This window comes from Megalobrama amblycephala, linkage group LG14 (assembly GCF_018812025.1).
Source record: "Megalobrama amblycephala isolate DHTTF-2021 linkage group LG14, ASM1881202v1, whole genome shotgun sequence".
NCBI lineage: Eukaryota > Metazoa > Chordata > Actinopteri > Cypriniformes > Xenocyprididae > Megalobrama > Megalobrama amblycephala.
In genome coordinates, this window is record NC_063057.1 from 46,060,361 (window position 1) to 46,075,843 (window position 15,483).

Genomic DNA, 15,483 nt, shown 5'->3' on the forward strand with positions numbered 1-15,483 from the left:
GTTACACTTTACCTCCTCTGTGTCCTCGTCTGTGTCTGACAATATCGCACCAATGCAAAACAACCTTCCTTTGCAATCCATAATTGCAGGAACATCAACAGAACATACGGTAAAATATGTTTGAAGTAAAATTCAATGCACCTATGCAGACTTTAGGGTTGAGAGGAGCTCCACTCAAGAGCAGAACTACGTCACCTAATCTTCACTGTTCAAGACCTCCATTGTCTATAAAGCAATCCTTGCTACAGTAGCCAGGGTGCACTGTAAAACCCAATAAGTTCAGAATACTCAAAACATTTGAGGAAACTTATTACCTCAAATCATTTAAGTGAACTAACTCATTTTTTTAAAGTTGGTAGAACTTAAAATTTTTATGACAAGTGGGGTGGGGCTGAGAGCCATGGAAGCAGATCAAGGCCATTGTGGTGCACAGGTGTCTCTCACTAACAATCCCGTCACCAGCAAACCCCTGCCCAACTCATCATAATGTTAATTACATACAGTTAATTTACATGAACATCACATTCAGATCTTGGTTAAATGTTACATAGCAAATAACACATGCTATTATAACTATCAGAGAGACTGTCATTGCATACTTGCATATATGTAATCAAACAACATATGTGGTCTTAAATGTTTTGCAGCTCATCCTCAACCTAACCACAGGCTCTACTCTTCACCAGAGTGGTAACCCTACAAAACTAACATAACAGAACCCCCCTGAATCCCAACATATCACAACATTAAACATTAACTTATTATCTCCATATGTTAATCTTGTGCAAAAACACACAAAATAACACTTAATTTCAACAGTTATTTATATGGTGTGACGCAAAGCATGCTGGGATTTAGAAATCTGTTGCAGCTCAACTCAATCATATTAAATTCAACTTACTACAATGAAATTTTGAGTTCATGCAACTTTTTTCTATTAAGTACAATGAACTTTCATTATTATTTGAGTGAAACAAACTCATTTAACTTAATTAATTTCACTGTTCGGTTTTACAGTGTGGTCATCTGAAGAGTAAAACCCCAAAAGCACTCCCCATTGTCCATTTCCCTTTTAGCCAGCCCCACAGTCTTTGTCAGTCTGTTGTTAAATCTCTGGCATGTCAGAGCCAGCCTGAGGATTGCAGAACAGCAGTCTTCTAGAACTACGAAGACAAGGATCTTCTGGAGAATGTCAACTGGCAACTGTAGATAAGAAACATGATTTAATATAAGAATCATTACAAGACATTTTACATCAACATTAAAGTGATTATGAACACATGCCTGCAAAATGTCAGTGGCCACTGTGCCATCCTGTGAAACCCGTCATCTTTGCTGGGAGTGTATGTACCTTCAAAAAAGTAAAACATAAAAAAACAGATTTTCTGTTTATGAAACAGCCACATATTTATACATGCTACTTTTCACCAAAATATTACCGAAGTGCTGTGTCTCCTTTTCCTAGGGACACAAAAGACAGGCGGCAGACTTCCATCCCCCATCTACCAGCCTTCCTGTGTAAAATGTGCAAATCTTCTACCATTTCTGTAATTGATATTGACCAAATATGTTCATCATGCTTTCCCACTTTGATAGTAGTATCTATTAAAGGGGACCTATTATGCAAAATTCACTTTTGCATGGTGTTTGGACATAAATGTGTGTTGGTGGTGTGTGTACACAACCACCCTATAATGATAAAAATCCAACCACTCCTTTTTTTTAATCCCCATAAATCATAATCATAAGCAGTGTGTCAGAACAAGCCATTTGCAGGTTCCTGGCAATGTGGCGTCACATTAGCCACAGGCCCCACCCACAAATGTTGACAGACACTGACGTTTTAACATAGAACCGCCCTGAGCGAGTTCACAGCGAGTTGTATACAGTCCGCCATTGCTGCACTGACGAGAACGTCTCTCAAGCGTTTTAGGTATTCTGTAGCTGGATGGATTAATCCACATAGCTCTCTCCATTTACTCTCTAAATCTGAGCCACTGAAGACGAGGTGGATTAATTTTGTTTTCAAAGAAAATGCTCCCTCAACTCTACCGAAATTTGTTTATGTCTGCGCAAATCATTTCACACCGGACTGCTTAGTGAACAAATATCAATACAAAGGGACAATACAAAACAGAGACTGTGCTAAAAAATGTGTTACTCAAGGATAGATCAGTACAAACTGTTTCGTGATCCAGCCTTACAGTCTCCAGAGTGATACTGGATACGGCAGTAATGAAGGTGAGAGCACTTTATTACAGTTCATCAGAGTTGATTTACGGATATAAAGTTTACCAGTTTATTAAGCACCACCTGAAAAGGCATAAGGATCTTTATATATTTGTTTACTGTTGGTTGTAACGAGTGTTTCTGTGTACTTTGCTATGTATGTTGATGATAATGCAAGGGAGAGAGAGAGTTTATGGATAATATTTTAATGCACACTTGCACTGTGTTTTATTAAGCTCTTACAGAGATTTTCTAGAGTGAAAACAGATGCTTCATATTTTGTGTGAAGTACAATAAACGTTATAAAACTCATCGGTAAACAGGCTTGTACTAATATATTAGATAAAAACAAGAAGACAATACAAGTTATAACCGTAATTAAACTAAACTATACCTGTTCTATCTCCATGCAGCATATATTTGCAGTTTCTGTCAATATAGTATGTCTTGAATGACTCCTGACACAGGATAATGAGCTCTTGAAGCTCTGCCCTTTTAGGAGCTCATTTGCATTTAAAGTGCCCACACTGAAACTGCGCATTTTTGCTCAACTCCAAAAAATGGCAATTTTAACATGCTATAAAAAATTATCTGTGGGGTATTTTGAGCTGAAACTTCACATACACACTCTGGGGACATCAGATACTTATTTTACATCTTGTAAAAGGGGGCATAATAGGTCCGCTTTAATGTATTACTTTTCATTTCACAAATCATACCCCTCAATCTCAAGGTTCTCCAGCAAAACCTTGCATCACCACCTCCTCAAATATGGCATGTCAGACTGAAGATAAGAACAGCTGTAATGTAATTCACCACAATTAACATTAAACATTTTTGTCAACACTAAGACTGCACTTACGGCGGTGAAATCAAATGCTGCCTCCATAGTTATGGACCAGGCATACTGTAAAGGCAGAAAGGCTGTTATGTTGCCACGGGTTTTTTATGAGCATAATATTTACCAAGATGAATAAAAATGAGGTGCTCAGTAACAGCATTAATGGGTGTAATGGACATGGTGAGGACACAATGGATGTTGTGTGGACATTACTAAACATCCTGAAAATGAGCTCGGCAACTCACCATAAGACATCTATTGAATCCTAGGCTATGACGCAAGTTAGTGTAGAAGAATAAAACATCATTAGCATGCACTAGTGGTAAACAAATAGATCAAGATTAATCACACTTTGGCAATTGACCCTTCGCCGGGAGTTTGATTGACAAGCGATCTAACCAATCATAACACCGAATCTGCCATTTTGTCCTGACAAAGCAGTCAGGAGTTAGAAGATTAACCTCGGTGGACTTGAACTTAAAAAATGGTGTGTATTTACGTCTTTCCGCGTGTTAAACAACATTCCTTCTTATGTTCATTCATGTTTATTCGATGCTATAAATTAACTAGTAGGAAGAGATGATCGGTTCATGAGCCTCTTGAGGTGAGGCGCTACAGCAATCTGTCACGACACATTAATGACCCACAAAACGTTATTTATTGTTCGAATTTCTTAGTAAATTACACAACTTGAAAGCTGGGACTTTGTTTAATATCATAAGTAACCTGCTCTGTCTTGTCTGTTCGACGTGTTGTCAGTGTCCTCTTTGCTCCGCGATGTATTTTTCACTCTGTGTGGCGTGACAGCACCATGGCTTGCTGGACAAAAGCAACAGTAACTAAGGGGGGGCGGGTCTTTGCAAAAGGTCAATTGTGCTATTTATGTGCACTGAAAAAGAGAAGGAAGTGAAAGAGGAGGTCATGGCTAGGGAAAAGAGGCCAACTTGGCATGCAAATTTTGCAAATGGAGCTTGAGGTAAGTAGTTTTAGCGCCATGCCGTGTTGATCAATATGCCATTTTTATGTTGCATTTTTATTGGCTTGTCAGTAGACATGGGTCGTAGCAGCAGACACTCTGATATAAACATGCTATAATAATCACACTGTCAGACTTTCTTTGGTTGCAAGACCGCGACAACGGCCGTCTTTGAACCTCTCTCACTGTACAAGGTAGGACCACCGATTAGGAGCCACGGCCACAAAATTCGCCACGATTGGTCATTTTTCATCTGGGACAGGCCAACACTATTCGTATTTTTTACACTTCATATTCTTGCACAGTTATTGACTGGAACTGAATCAACACTGAACTGACTTCAGCTGAACAATGACACTATTTTCTTTTTAGATCTGCTTAACAACAAGTGAACTCTGTTTGCATCGATTCATTATTTTCCTGTTTTTCACTGTAAGCTGCTTTGAAACAATCTGTATTGTATAAAAAAATAAGATGTAGAATGCATGTAAAAGTGCTTTATAAAGATCTTTATCAGATATTTGTACAAATATGTTTTCGTGTGCTATCTGTGGATACTAGAAACTTCCAGGCAGGTCTGTTGAGGCAAGCTGCAGGACAGTGCTGATTAGTGAGCTATTTGAATCGCATAGCAACTCACACAAATGATCTTTCCTTCTTTCTTTCTTTCTTTATTTCTTTCTTTTTTCCAATAGGAAACACTTTTATTTTGGTGCGATATGACGTCATAAAGCTGCGCCGCGCTCCTGCATCTGTTGTGATTTGGCTGAAGGTTTGTTTTAAACATTTAAGGGGCTTTAATCGATGCAAATCGTTTTTGTTCAATATTTTTTATTATTACAAGCGATGCACAAATTAATGATTTATCATTGAATGTAATATTGTAATTCTTTATTTAACAAATGAACGTTATTTTTATGAGTAAAGTGCATACACATAACGTTACGTGTAACAGAAAAGGTGCGTCTCTTTTCTCTCTATTTCTTATGGCATTATTTTAATGACATATGTCAAGAGTGCATTGTTGTAATGCCAGAGCACACTCGAGTAATGCGCGAGCGCGAATCTCTCCGCACGCACGCGGATTTTCACAAAACTGGACGCGCGCTCTCAAATACATAGTGCTCTTCTATGAACTGCCTCTCGCTCAGATTTTGCGTGCGCGCGCGCTCAAACGGTGCTCTTGAACTAGAAAGATTCTGGATTAAACGTTGAATAGACTTATACTACTGACCGATGAAAATGTTACATGAAATCTTACAGATTGAAAGTGAACTGAATCTCTTTCGACAATCAAAGATGGATCTTTAATTTCTTTACAGTTTAATAATATTTAACAATATTAGGCTAATAAAATGCATCTTAGAAATGGCTTGGAATGGGGCACTTGGATGGTTTGTACATCAATGGATAATAAAGTTTTGGCTTGAATAATGTTCCTTAAACTAGCTAAATTATATTATTTAGCGCTTGTTTTAATACCTCATCCTCACGACAGCATTCAAATTAAGTTTGAATTATTTGTAATTATTACATTTTAAAAATGTACAAGTACACTTTTAAAATGTAATACACTTTTAAAAGTGTTTAAAAACACTTTTATTCATCCTATCCCACAATCTTGGCGCACATAGCCCCTAAAAGCGATCAATAGCCTATATCATTATAAACTTGTTTAAAGCACAAAACAAATTTACTTAGGCCTACATTTGAGAATCTGAATCCGATATGTCTGCAAATCATCAAATTTAGGACAAAAAATCCAATTCAATCTCGGAGACGTCTATTTAATGTCTGTGTTTACGTCTGGAACACATATTATTTAGATGATTTGCTCATCTGCAATATGTCTATAGGACGTTTCCTGTCAGATGTCAATTAGACGTTTAGAAGATGTCTTTAAAGGTGCTAAAGAGGATGTTTTGCTTTATACATTTTTGCAATATTACTTGAAACTGTCTTTACTAACTGATAAAAGACTATTTATTAGGTGCACTGAAAGTAATAATATTAATATACATCATCTGTGCACGAGGTAGGGCCTTAAAAACATCAGCCAATCGCGTAAACGTTTGGCCCTCTGGCTTGTCAAACACTTCCATGACGTTCCTTGTGAGAGACGAGCACGGCTGCGCTCTCCAGTAACTTTCCACACTCCACAGGCGCCGCACACAATGTTTTTGTCAGTAGACAGGAGTAACAACTGCAGATTATGAGTTACCTGCGGTGAGTCCGACATAATGAATCCACTAACACAACACAGCGAATGCCGGTGGTAAACACTCGTGTTCCAATACTCATGCACGAGTTTTGGGAGGCGTTCCCTCGAAATTCTTACGCATGCGCTCATTTAAAAAACTCAGTAACAGTCTTTGGTTTCTCAGTCGACAAAAAGATCCTCTTTAGCACCTTTAAGATGTTTATGATTTAGAATGTATGTAAAACTGACATCTTAAAGATGTCTATCAGATGTTTGTAAACAGCAGATGCTTTCCAGATGAAGTGATCTTTAACAGACATCTTGCAGACGTAAGTGTACTATCTGGGAAGCTGCTTTTCCACTGTCAGGCCGAACGCCCGGTTCTAAGAACAGTTATATTTCCACTTGAGCTTGTGGAAAATTAAACCATATCTGTACTGGCTGGCCTGTTTAGGCCAGAATGGAGCAATAAAGCAACTCGAGTCCACAACCCTGGCAATTAGACACATTGTTATTAATGCAGTACACATATATTGAGAACGCAAACAATGACATTTATTAACCAAACATAGCAACATAGCAAATGTTTTGAAATCTACAAATCAATAAATACAACTAAATATAAAGTATCTGTATAGTTTTTAATTATTATTATAATTATTAATTTGTAGTGCTAATTTTGAGTTTGTTTTGGCTAATTGGGACATTTTAAGGCCCTTCCCTCTTGACTGACTCCCTTACCAGTGCGCTGACTAGTGAACTATAGGGAGCTGATTGAGATGCACCCAGTGATTTATTCTTTTTGTTAATTATTCTCATCTTAAACATGACAGATTGACCAAACACACAGAAAAACTCCTGGTGAAGCAACTGAGATCTACATGACACACTATTATAAAGATGGCGTTTATTAAAGAGGAGAGTGAAGACATGAAGATTGAAGAAACATTCAGTGTGAAACAAGAAGATACTGAGGAACAAACAGGTTGGTTTCATTCTCAAAACTGAACTCGGTCATTTGAGGGTCCTAATTAAAGTGCTTTTATTTGACAGGCAGTGGTTTGTTTGAAGTTGGGCATCTGTTATGATGATGTTACACATTAAATTAGAAAAAATAATATGAATGTAGCCTAAAAAAAGAATTAACACTATACCAAACTATACTCAAAGAATGTCTGTTCACTCAACGACCATATTTGCAACACCTCCGCCTATTTCGGGCATCCAAGACCAAGTCCAATCTACTTGAATAGGTGAATCCTGAAATCTCAAAAACTGTTTGTCGAACTCAAAATAAAATGGCATTTCAAATTAACAACAAAATTTAACATGAAGTGTCCCATAAATGTTTCAAAATAGCTTAAAAAATCTTATTTTTCTGGCTAGACCAGCCAATGTGTGTGTGCAGTCTTAAATGCATGTCTTCAATCACTGAGCTTTTACCAGCAGCTTCAGTGACGCAATGATTTTAATGATCAGCGATTGGCTCTTTTTCTTTTCTTTTTTGGTCTAATTCCACCATATTGCACATTGCACTTTATCCCATACATAAGTAATATGTTTGCATTGTCTTTGTCTAAAGTCTTTGCTTTGTATATCTAAAGTCTGAGACTTAACTCAATATTTATTTCTGAACCAAAATGATGGAAACCATTCATTTCTTTAACTTAATTATGCAATAGTATCTAACAGAACAAGAAAAAATATTTATTTTGTATGATATGTAAGGGCTGCAACTAATGATTATCTTGATATTTGATTAATATCTTCATTATTTCTTTGATTAATCTGATGTAAAATCTTAAAGTTACTATTAAAATTAATGTAATACTTGAAAAGTTTGTATTTTGCCTCAAACCTCATACTCTAAGTGTGTCAGAGAGAACCTATTTTTTGAATGCTTTAAGGGTAATGTACCATGAAATCGTATTTAGGTATTATTTAAATGCTGGACAGTGTACAAAATTCGGAAAAATCTGATTATGTGTTTAAGCCTTTAAGCTCTGAAGGCATTTTTAGAAGGTTTTTTTTTTTTTTTTTTCTGAGCGATATACACAAAAGTAAAGACTCGTAAGTCCAAAGCTATAGCAAGAGGTAAAGTAGGTATTGTTTGATAGAAGGTAGGTATTGTTTTATAGAAAACTTTACATTTTTAGAAGAATTACATTTTTTGATTACATTTGGACATTCTCATGCTGATATATATATATATATATATATATATATATATATATATATATATATATAATTTATTATAATTTTACATATCTTTCTTATTTGACATGCAATAACTCAGGAAGGAAATAAGGCAGGAGGACCATTCTTTTTCGTGAAGTTCCTCTGCATGTACGGTGTATCTGGATCAAATTTTGTGGTGAAAGCATAAAGAAATCAAAAGTTACAGCATTTGAAACGAAGTTAGCCTTTTTTGTTTAACCCTTGATGCCCCCTAATGGGCATTTTTAAAATTCTCTATGGGGAATATCTTGTGATCGACTATTGATTTTTGGACTCATTTTAATCGGGAGCATCTACTGTAGGTATTGATGTGCCACTCTCTGTGAGCCTCCTTGCTAGACAGTGTGGGGCGTTGTTAGGCCTCCTCTAGATTAGAGAGTCGTTATGCCAAGGCCTCCACTGCTAGAGCTCGGCTATTATTCGCTAAGTCGTCAGGCTCATTGTGAGCCTCCTTAGCTAACTTTAACCTCTCGTTAGTGGGAGTTATCTTATTGAGGCCTCCACTCTTTAGAGCTCTGCTAGGGTAACAGTTATGAGCTGAGGGCTCTCTGTGAGCCTCCTTGTAAGTTTTCCTGAGTGTGGAACGTTGTTTAGGCCTCCTCTCAATAGGAGAGTCATTATGCTGTGACCTTCCTAGAGTTTTGTTATTATTAGCTAAGTTGTTAGGCTCTCTGTGAGCCTCCTTGGCTAACATGGGCGTCATCAGGTTTCCTCTCCTTAGTAGTTTTCATATTGAGGCCTCCGCTCTCTGAGCTCTGCCAGGTTATCATTTGTGGGTTGTAGGCTCTCTGTGAACCTCCTTGCAAGATATCCTGAGTGTGAAATGTTGTTAGGCCTCCTTTCGATAGGAGAGTCATTATGCTGAGGCCTCTGCTCCTAGAGCTCAGCTTTATTAGCTAAATCGTCAGGCTCTCTGTGAACCTCCTTGGCTATTATGAGCGTTGTCACACCTCTCATTTGAGTTTTCTATCTTGAGGCCTTCACACTCTAGAGCTCCGCTGGATGTTAGTTACGGGGTGCAGGCTCTCTTTGAGCCTCTTCGTATAATGTCCTGATGTGTGGATCGTTGTTAAGCCACATCTCGATTAGACAGTCGTTATGCTGAGGCCTCTGTTCCTAGAGCTCAGCTTTATTAGCTAAGTCACCAGGCTCTTTGTGAGCCTCCTTGGTTAGTTTGAGTATCTACAGGCCTCCTCTTGTTTTTAGTTGTTTTATCTAGGCCTCCGCTCTCTAGAGCTCTGCCAGGTTATCATTTACAGGTCACAGGCTCTCTGTGAGCCTCCTTGTGGGATATCCTGACTATGGAACGTTGTTAAGGTCTCCTCTCGCTTAGAGAGTCGTTATGATGAGGCCTCTGCTCCTTGAGCTCAGCTTTATTGATTTCTTAGTTGCTAAGTCGTTAGGCTCTCTTGAGCCTCCTTGACTAATATGAGCGTTGATAGGCCTCCCCTCATCTTGAGAGTCTGTTATGAGGCCTCCACTCTCTAGAGCTCGGTCTGGATATCAGTCACAGGTCGCAGGCTCTCTTTGAGCCTCCTTGCAAGCCTTTCCTGAGTGTGGAACATTGTTAGGCCTCCTCTCGATAGGAGAGTCGTTATGTTGAGGCCGCCGCTCCTAGAGCTTGACTATTTTTTTCGCTAAGTCGTCAGGCTCTCTGTGAGCCTCCTTGGCTATTATGAGCATCGTCAGGCCTCCTCTCTTTTGAGAGTTCTTTCTTGCGGCCTCTGCTCTCTAGAGCTCCACTGGATATTAGTTACGGGTTGCAGGCTCTCTTTGAGCCTCCTCGTCAAATATCCTGTGTGGATCGTTGTCAGGCCTCCTCTCGATAGGAGAGTCATTATGCTGAGGCCTCCCACTCCTAGAGCTCAGCTAGGTGGTAGGAAATGCTGTGCTAGGTATTTAGGCTCTCTTTGAGCCTCCCTGGACAGTTAGAGTGTGTTAGGCCCCTTCTCAATCCAGGAGATGTGATTTAGGCCTCCACTCTGTGGAGCTGTGTGGACCAGCTCAAGCCTTCTCCTTTTTTTAATCCTCCATTCTCAAAGCTCTGACCTGTGATTGTCACTAGTGCACCATAGGGATGAATACTCTTTGACTTAGCACAGCCATTTAGGCACTCATCCCTTTAGCATGGATTTAGAACGTCTCAGGTTAAGCATGTAACCATGGTTCCCTGAGAATAGGGAACAAGACGCTGTGTCCCTTTGCCATGCTTCAGGAATTCCTGCTCAGTCTCCTTCAGACAAGAAGTGGATAATATCATTTCCAGGTGCCCTTTTATACTCATGGTCGCACCTGTGGTGACGTCATAGGCTGTTGCCTACCAATGTCAAATTCTTTGTCGTGTTTAGACTCAAGCTTCAGACACCTGGCATGCCGGAGACATTCCCCATAATGACCCCTAGAGGACGCAGCTTCTCGTTCCCCATTCTCGGGGAACCATGGTAACATGCGTAACCTGAGACGTTTTCAAATATTGTTCAACATTCTGTTGACTATAAGTAACGTTGCACCTATGTGTCAACTACCTCTCATTAGAGTTTTAGTAGACTGTCTACTTAATATCTGCCAACCCTTTATTTTGATGGTCCCTCAACAAAATGTTTTTATTCTAACCCCAACTAATACTGTATAGTATAGTGTAATCCCCCTGGATAAAGGTTTTGTTAACTGCCAAGTTTTTGGGACATATCCTAAACAAAGCAAAGATTTGACAATATTGACAAGGGGTGCTGTGATTACAGGAAACGCCTCTTTCTGTAGCTTAGGAGTTATGTCATGTGTTTTTGGTTTTGATGGTCAGGGGTTTCCAATCCTGCTCCTGGAGGACCACTGTCCTGGAGAGTTTAGCTCCAACTAAACCCCTACTTTACGTGTCAAAATGTTTTGATGACTTTTGCTTTGTGGCAGCAAACTGGGGTTAACTTATTTGTCTTTTTTTGCCTTAGACCTGATGCCACTGAAAGAGGAGAGTGAAGTCCTGAATGATATGGAAGAGAAAGACCAGTATCAGAAACATCATGCTTTCATAACTCAAGAAGAATCATTTAGTTGCTCACAGACTGACAAGACTTCATCACGAAAAATAGCTCTGAAGAGAAAAAATAGAAGTAATTTCACCTGCTTTCAGTGTGGAAAGAGTTTTGCTCAAAAAGGAAACCTTAAAAAACACATGAGAATTCACACTGGAGAGAAGCCTTATTCCTGCAGACTATGTGGAAAGAGTTTCACGGCAGCACTAAACCTTAAGTATCACATGAACCGTCACAATGGAGAAAAGCCATTCAGATGTGATCAGTGTGAAAAGAGATTCACACGTAAAATACATTTTAAAAACCACATGAAGATTCACTCGAGAGAGAACTGTTTTGTATGTCATCAGTGTGGAAAGAGTTTCCCAGAAAAAGGAAACCTTAAAATCCACATGAGAATTCACACTGGAGAGAAGCCTTACACATGCCCTCAGTGTGGAAAGAGTTTCACATATAAAAAATCCCTTGATGCCCACATGAGAAATCACACTGGAGAGAATCCTTTCACCTGCCAACTGTGTGGAAAGAGCTTCACTCAAAAAGGAAACCTTAAAATCCACATGGAAAAACACACTGGAGAGAGCTCTTACACCTGCAAAAATTGTGGAAATAGATTCACTCAAAAAGGAACCCTTAACAGGCACATGAGAATTCACACTGGAGAGAACCCTTTCACCTGCCAACAGTGTGGAAAGAGCTTCACTCAAAAAGGAAACCTTAAAATTCACATGAAAATTCACACTGGAGAGAGCTCTTACTCCTGCCAACAGTGTGGAAAGAGCTTCACTCAAAAAGGAAACCTTAAAATTCACATGAAAATTCACACTGGAGAGAGCTCTTACTCCTGCCAACAGTGTGGAAAGAGCTTCACTCAAAAAGGAAACCTTAAAATCCACATGAGACTTCACACTGGAGAGAAGCTTTACACATGCCCTCAGTGCGGAAAGAGTTTCACATATAAGAAATCCCTTGACTCCCACATGAGAAATCATACTGGAGATAACCCTTTCACCTGCCAACTGTGTGGAAAGAGCTTCACTCAAAAATGTAACCTTAAAATCCACATGGGAATACACACTGGAGAGAAGCTTTACACATGCCCTCAGTGTGGAAAGAGTTTCACTCAAAAAGGAACCCTTAACAGGCACATGGAAATTCACACTGGAGAGAGCTCTTTTACCTGCCAACAGTGTGGAAAGAGTTTCAATCAAAAAGGAAACCTTAAAACACATGAGAATATACACCAGAGGGAAGCCATATACATGCATAATTTTCCTATTAGCAATGTAAAGCTTCTTTGAAACAATCTGATTTGTATAAAGTGCTTAATATAGGGGACTTGACTCTGTGGAAAAAGTTTCATGGCAGAACTAAACGCATGGTATCACATGAACAGTCACTGAGAAAAGCTGTTCAGATGAGATAATTGTGAAAAGAGATTCACACTAAAGTAAACCTTAAAGGTCTGGTTTCACAGACAGGGCTTAAACTAAGCCAGGATTGGGCCTTAGTTCAATTAGGACATTTAACCCTTTCACGCATGAGTTTAAAATATTCTAGCTGACTCTAGGTTTTTTTTAAGGCGACCATTATTTTGGAACGTTTTCCCTCATTTTTTCCATGGCGACACATCATGCTTGTCTAGTAACACACCGCAGCGACAATAACACTGTATGACAGATGGATCGCTATTATTTTGTTTTTCATTTTTTATTTAAAATATTCACAATCTTGCTTACCATGTCATCAACTATCTGATATTCCGATTCTCAAATATGTGTAAGTGTGTTTTGTCGTTTAAAAACTTTATAAATGATCTTTATCCTAATCTATAATGCGAGATGGGAGCTGCCATCTTAGTTTGCACTGCAGTTCGCAGAGTCCTGTCAGTCGGATTTATAGCACATGAATTCATCAGTTTCTCCCAAAATACATGCAAGCAAGTGGCTGGTGAACTAGAAGAATAATAGAGCAAACTTTATAAGTACTCAGGCCCACTATGTGTGTCTGATATGAATAAACGTCGGCAAATTATATTTGAATGGATTGTTATTGCTGCTTCCACTGATGGCATCAGTGTGAATTTTAACTCTAAATGTATTGTTTTACTGGTGCTTATGTGTATTTAAATGTCTAAAACCTTAAAAAAAAAAAAACTGTGTAGCTGAAAACACTACATAGTTGTGATATATGACAAGCGGCATCTCACAGCCGAAGCGCGAAAGCACAGCTTGAATCTGGCAGTTATGTGACGTCACTGAACACTCTAAATCCCATATGTGGGACTGTCTCTCAGAGGCACAGAAATAAAAATCCCATATGTGGGACCATACTGCTCAAAAGGTTTGTAGCTTTTATAAATGTACCCTAGAAAAAAACATTACTGGTATGCATCTTGAGTCAAAACAATGACAGCTCAAACATGCATTTTAGTCTCGGACTAGCTTAAGCCTTGTCTGTGAAACCGGGGGAAAGTGTAACTTTGCCAGTTTTCAACCCGCTTTGTATTGTTAAGGAAGTATATTGTTTGTATTATTTGTAGTAAATGTAAATTAAAAATGTTTACTCATTCTCCGTGTTACCTTAACCGAGAAATCCATGTTTATTTGTCAGCTAAAATCTGGGCTTTTGTGAAAACTGTAGATTATGCTTCTGCATTTTTGTATCCCCACACATGGACAGTCGAATCAACAGAGGGTTATTAACAGTACAATACAATTTCCAGAGATAAACCTACCCTTACAACAACTGTTCTGTCTACTTTTTAAACAGCATTGTGGAAAAAAATGGAAAACTATTACAACAGCTTTCTTACCTGTACTTGATGGCATTTTGCTGCCACAAACTGTGTTTGTGTTCATCCAGTTTGAATTGTTGACTGCAAACAGACTTTTTCAGATTTTTAGCATTCTCTACATATTTACAAATCTTTGCAGCCTTTAGCAACTGCCCACAATGGTTTGGATGCTTCACTGGAAACTGAATGTAAATCACTTGAGCTAAATGTTAATTCTTTGCATTCTTGCAGCCGGGAACAAAACAATATGACAATTATGACTAAACATTTGCTAAAAAGTATTTCCTACTAAAGCAAGGTGCTATTTGGCTCTGGTAAGCGTATCCATAGCAGACTGGTGGGAGTTCCTTTGGGCGGCAACATGCCCAGTGCATTATGGGTGTTTAGGTTTTCGTACCTATTTGGCAAAAGGGAAAACAGCAGCCTTTTTTCTCTGTTTTCTCTAGTCCGGTTTGCCTGGAAAATCCAGCCTCACCACTGTACCAGCAGATGAGTCTGGTCAGCCATTGAATCAATTCAATTTCTAGGGCGGAGCAAATCCGAGCAAACAGGAAGTGGAGTAAACCAATCAGAGAAGGGCGGATATGACGTTAGCAAAGCGACAAGAGAGTCAACAGCGAAAAGTAAATAATTAATGTGTTTTTGGTCATTTAAAACTGAATTCACGGCTGAATAGAACAAACTCTCAGGTCTCCCATGCACAATCTTTGTTGATATTGAAGGGACTTTCGCCAGACTAGAGTGACGCTGTTTGAGTCACTGAAATAAACCAATCTGATTGCATGGTACGTTTTGGAGTTGACTCGAATCGCGATGGAGGGTGGACTGACCAGACTGATATATCTTGTAGAAGATATATCAGTCTGGCCTTGCCAGGCAATAGTCCGGTAGCAATTATTACAATTTTTTTCCACCTGTCTACTGTCTAGGCATGCAAAATTTTACTGGAAGCCCATTTTGCTAATGGTGAAGTACCCCTTTAATAACCACACGAAGGTACAAGAGAGAACTGATTTGTATGTCATCAATGTGGAAAATGAAAAAACTTAAAGGTTTAGTTCACCCAAAAATTATTCACCCTCATGTCGTTCCATGCTCACCTCCATTTGTCTTCGGAAAAGTTTTTTTTAGTCTGTCTCAGACGTCACGCCCATGGACCATTTGGTGAACGTC

The 15,483-nt window shown here is 38.8% G+C and overlaps 1 protein-coding gene across 1 annotated transcript; it reads left to right on the forward strand.

Annotated features, from left to right (window-relative positions):
* Nucleotides 1–4,766: 4,766 nt before the first annotated feature.
* LOC125245819 (gastrula zinc finger protein XlCGF57.1-like) lies at nt 4,767–13,295 on the forward strand. Its single transcript, XM_048156600.1, has 3 exons — nt 4,767–4,818; nt 7,080–7,231; nt 11,430–13,295. The coding sequence occupies exons 2-3, from the start codon at nt 7,147–7,149 to the stop codon at nt 12,812–12,814; spliced, it is 1,470 nt and encodes a 489-aa protein (XP_048012557.1). The 5' UTR covers nt 4,767–4,818; nt 7,080–7,146; the 3' UTR covers nt 12,815–13,295.
* The last annotated feature ends 2,188 nt before the right edge of the window (nt 13,296–15,483 follow it).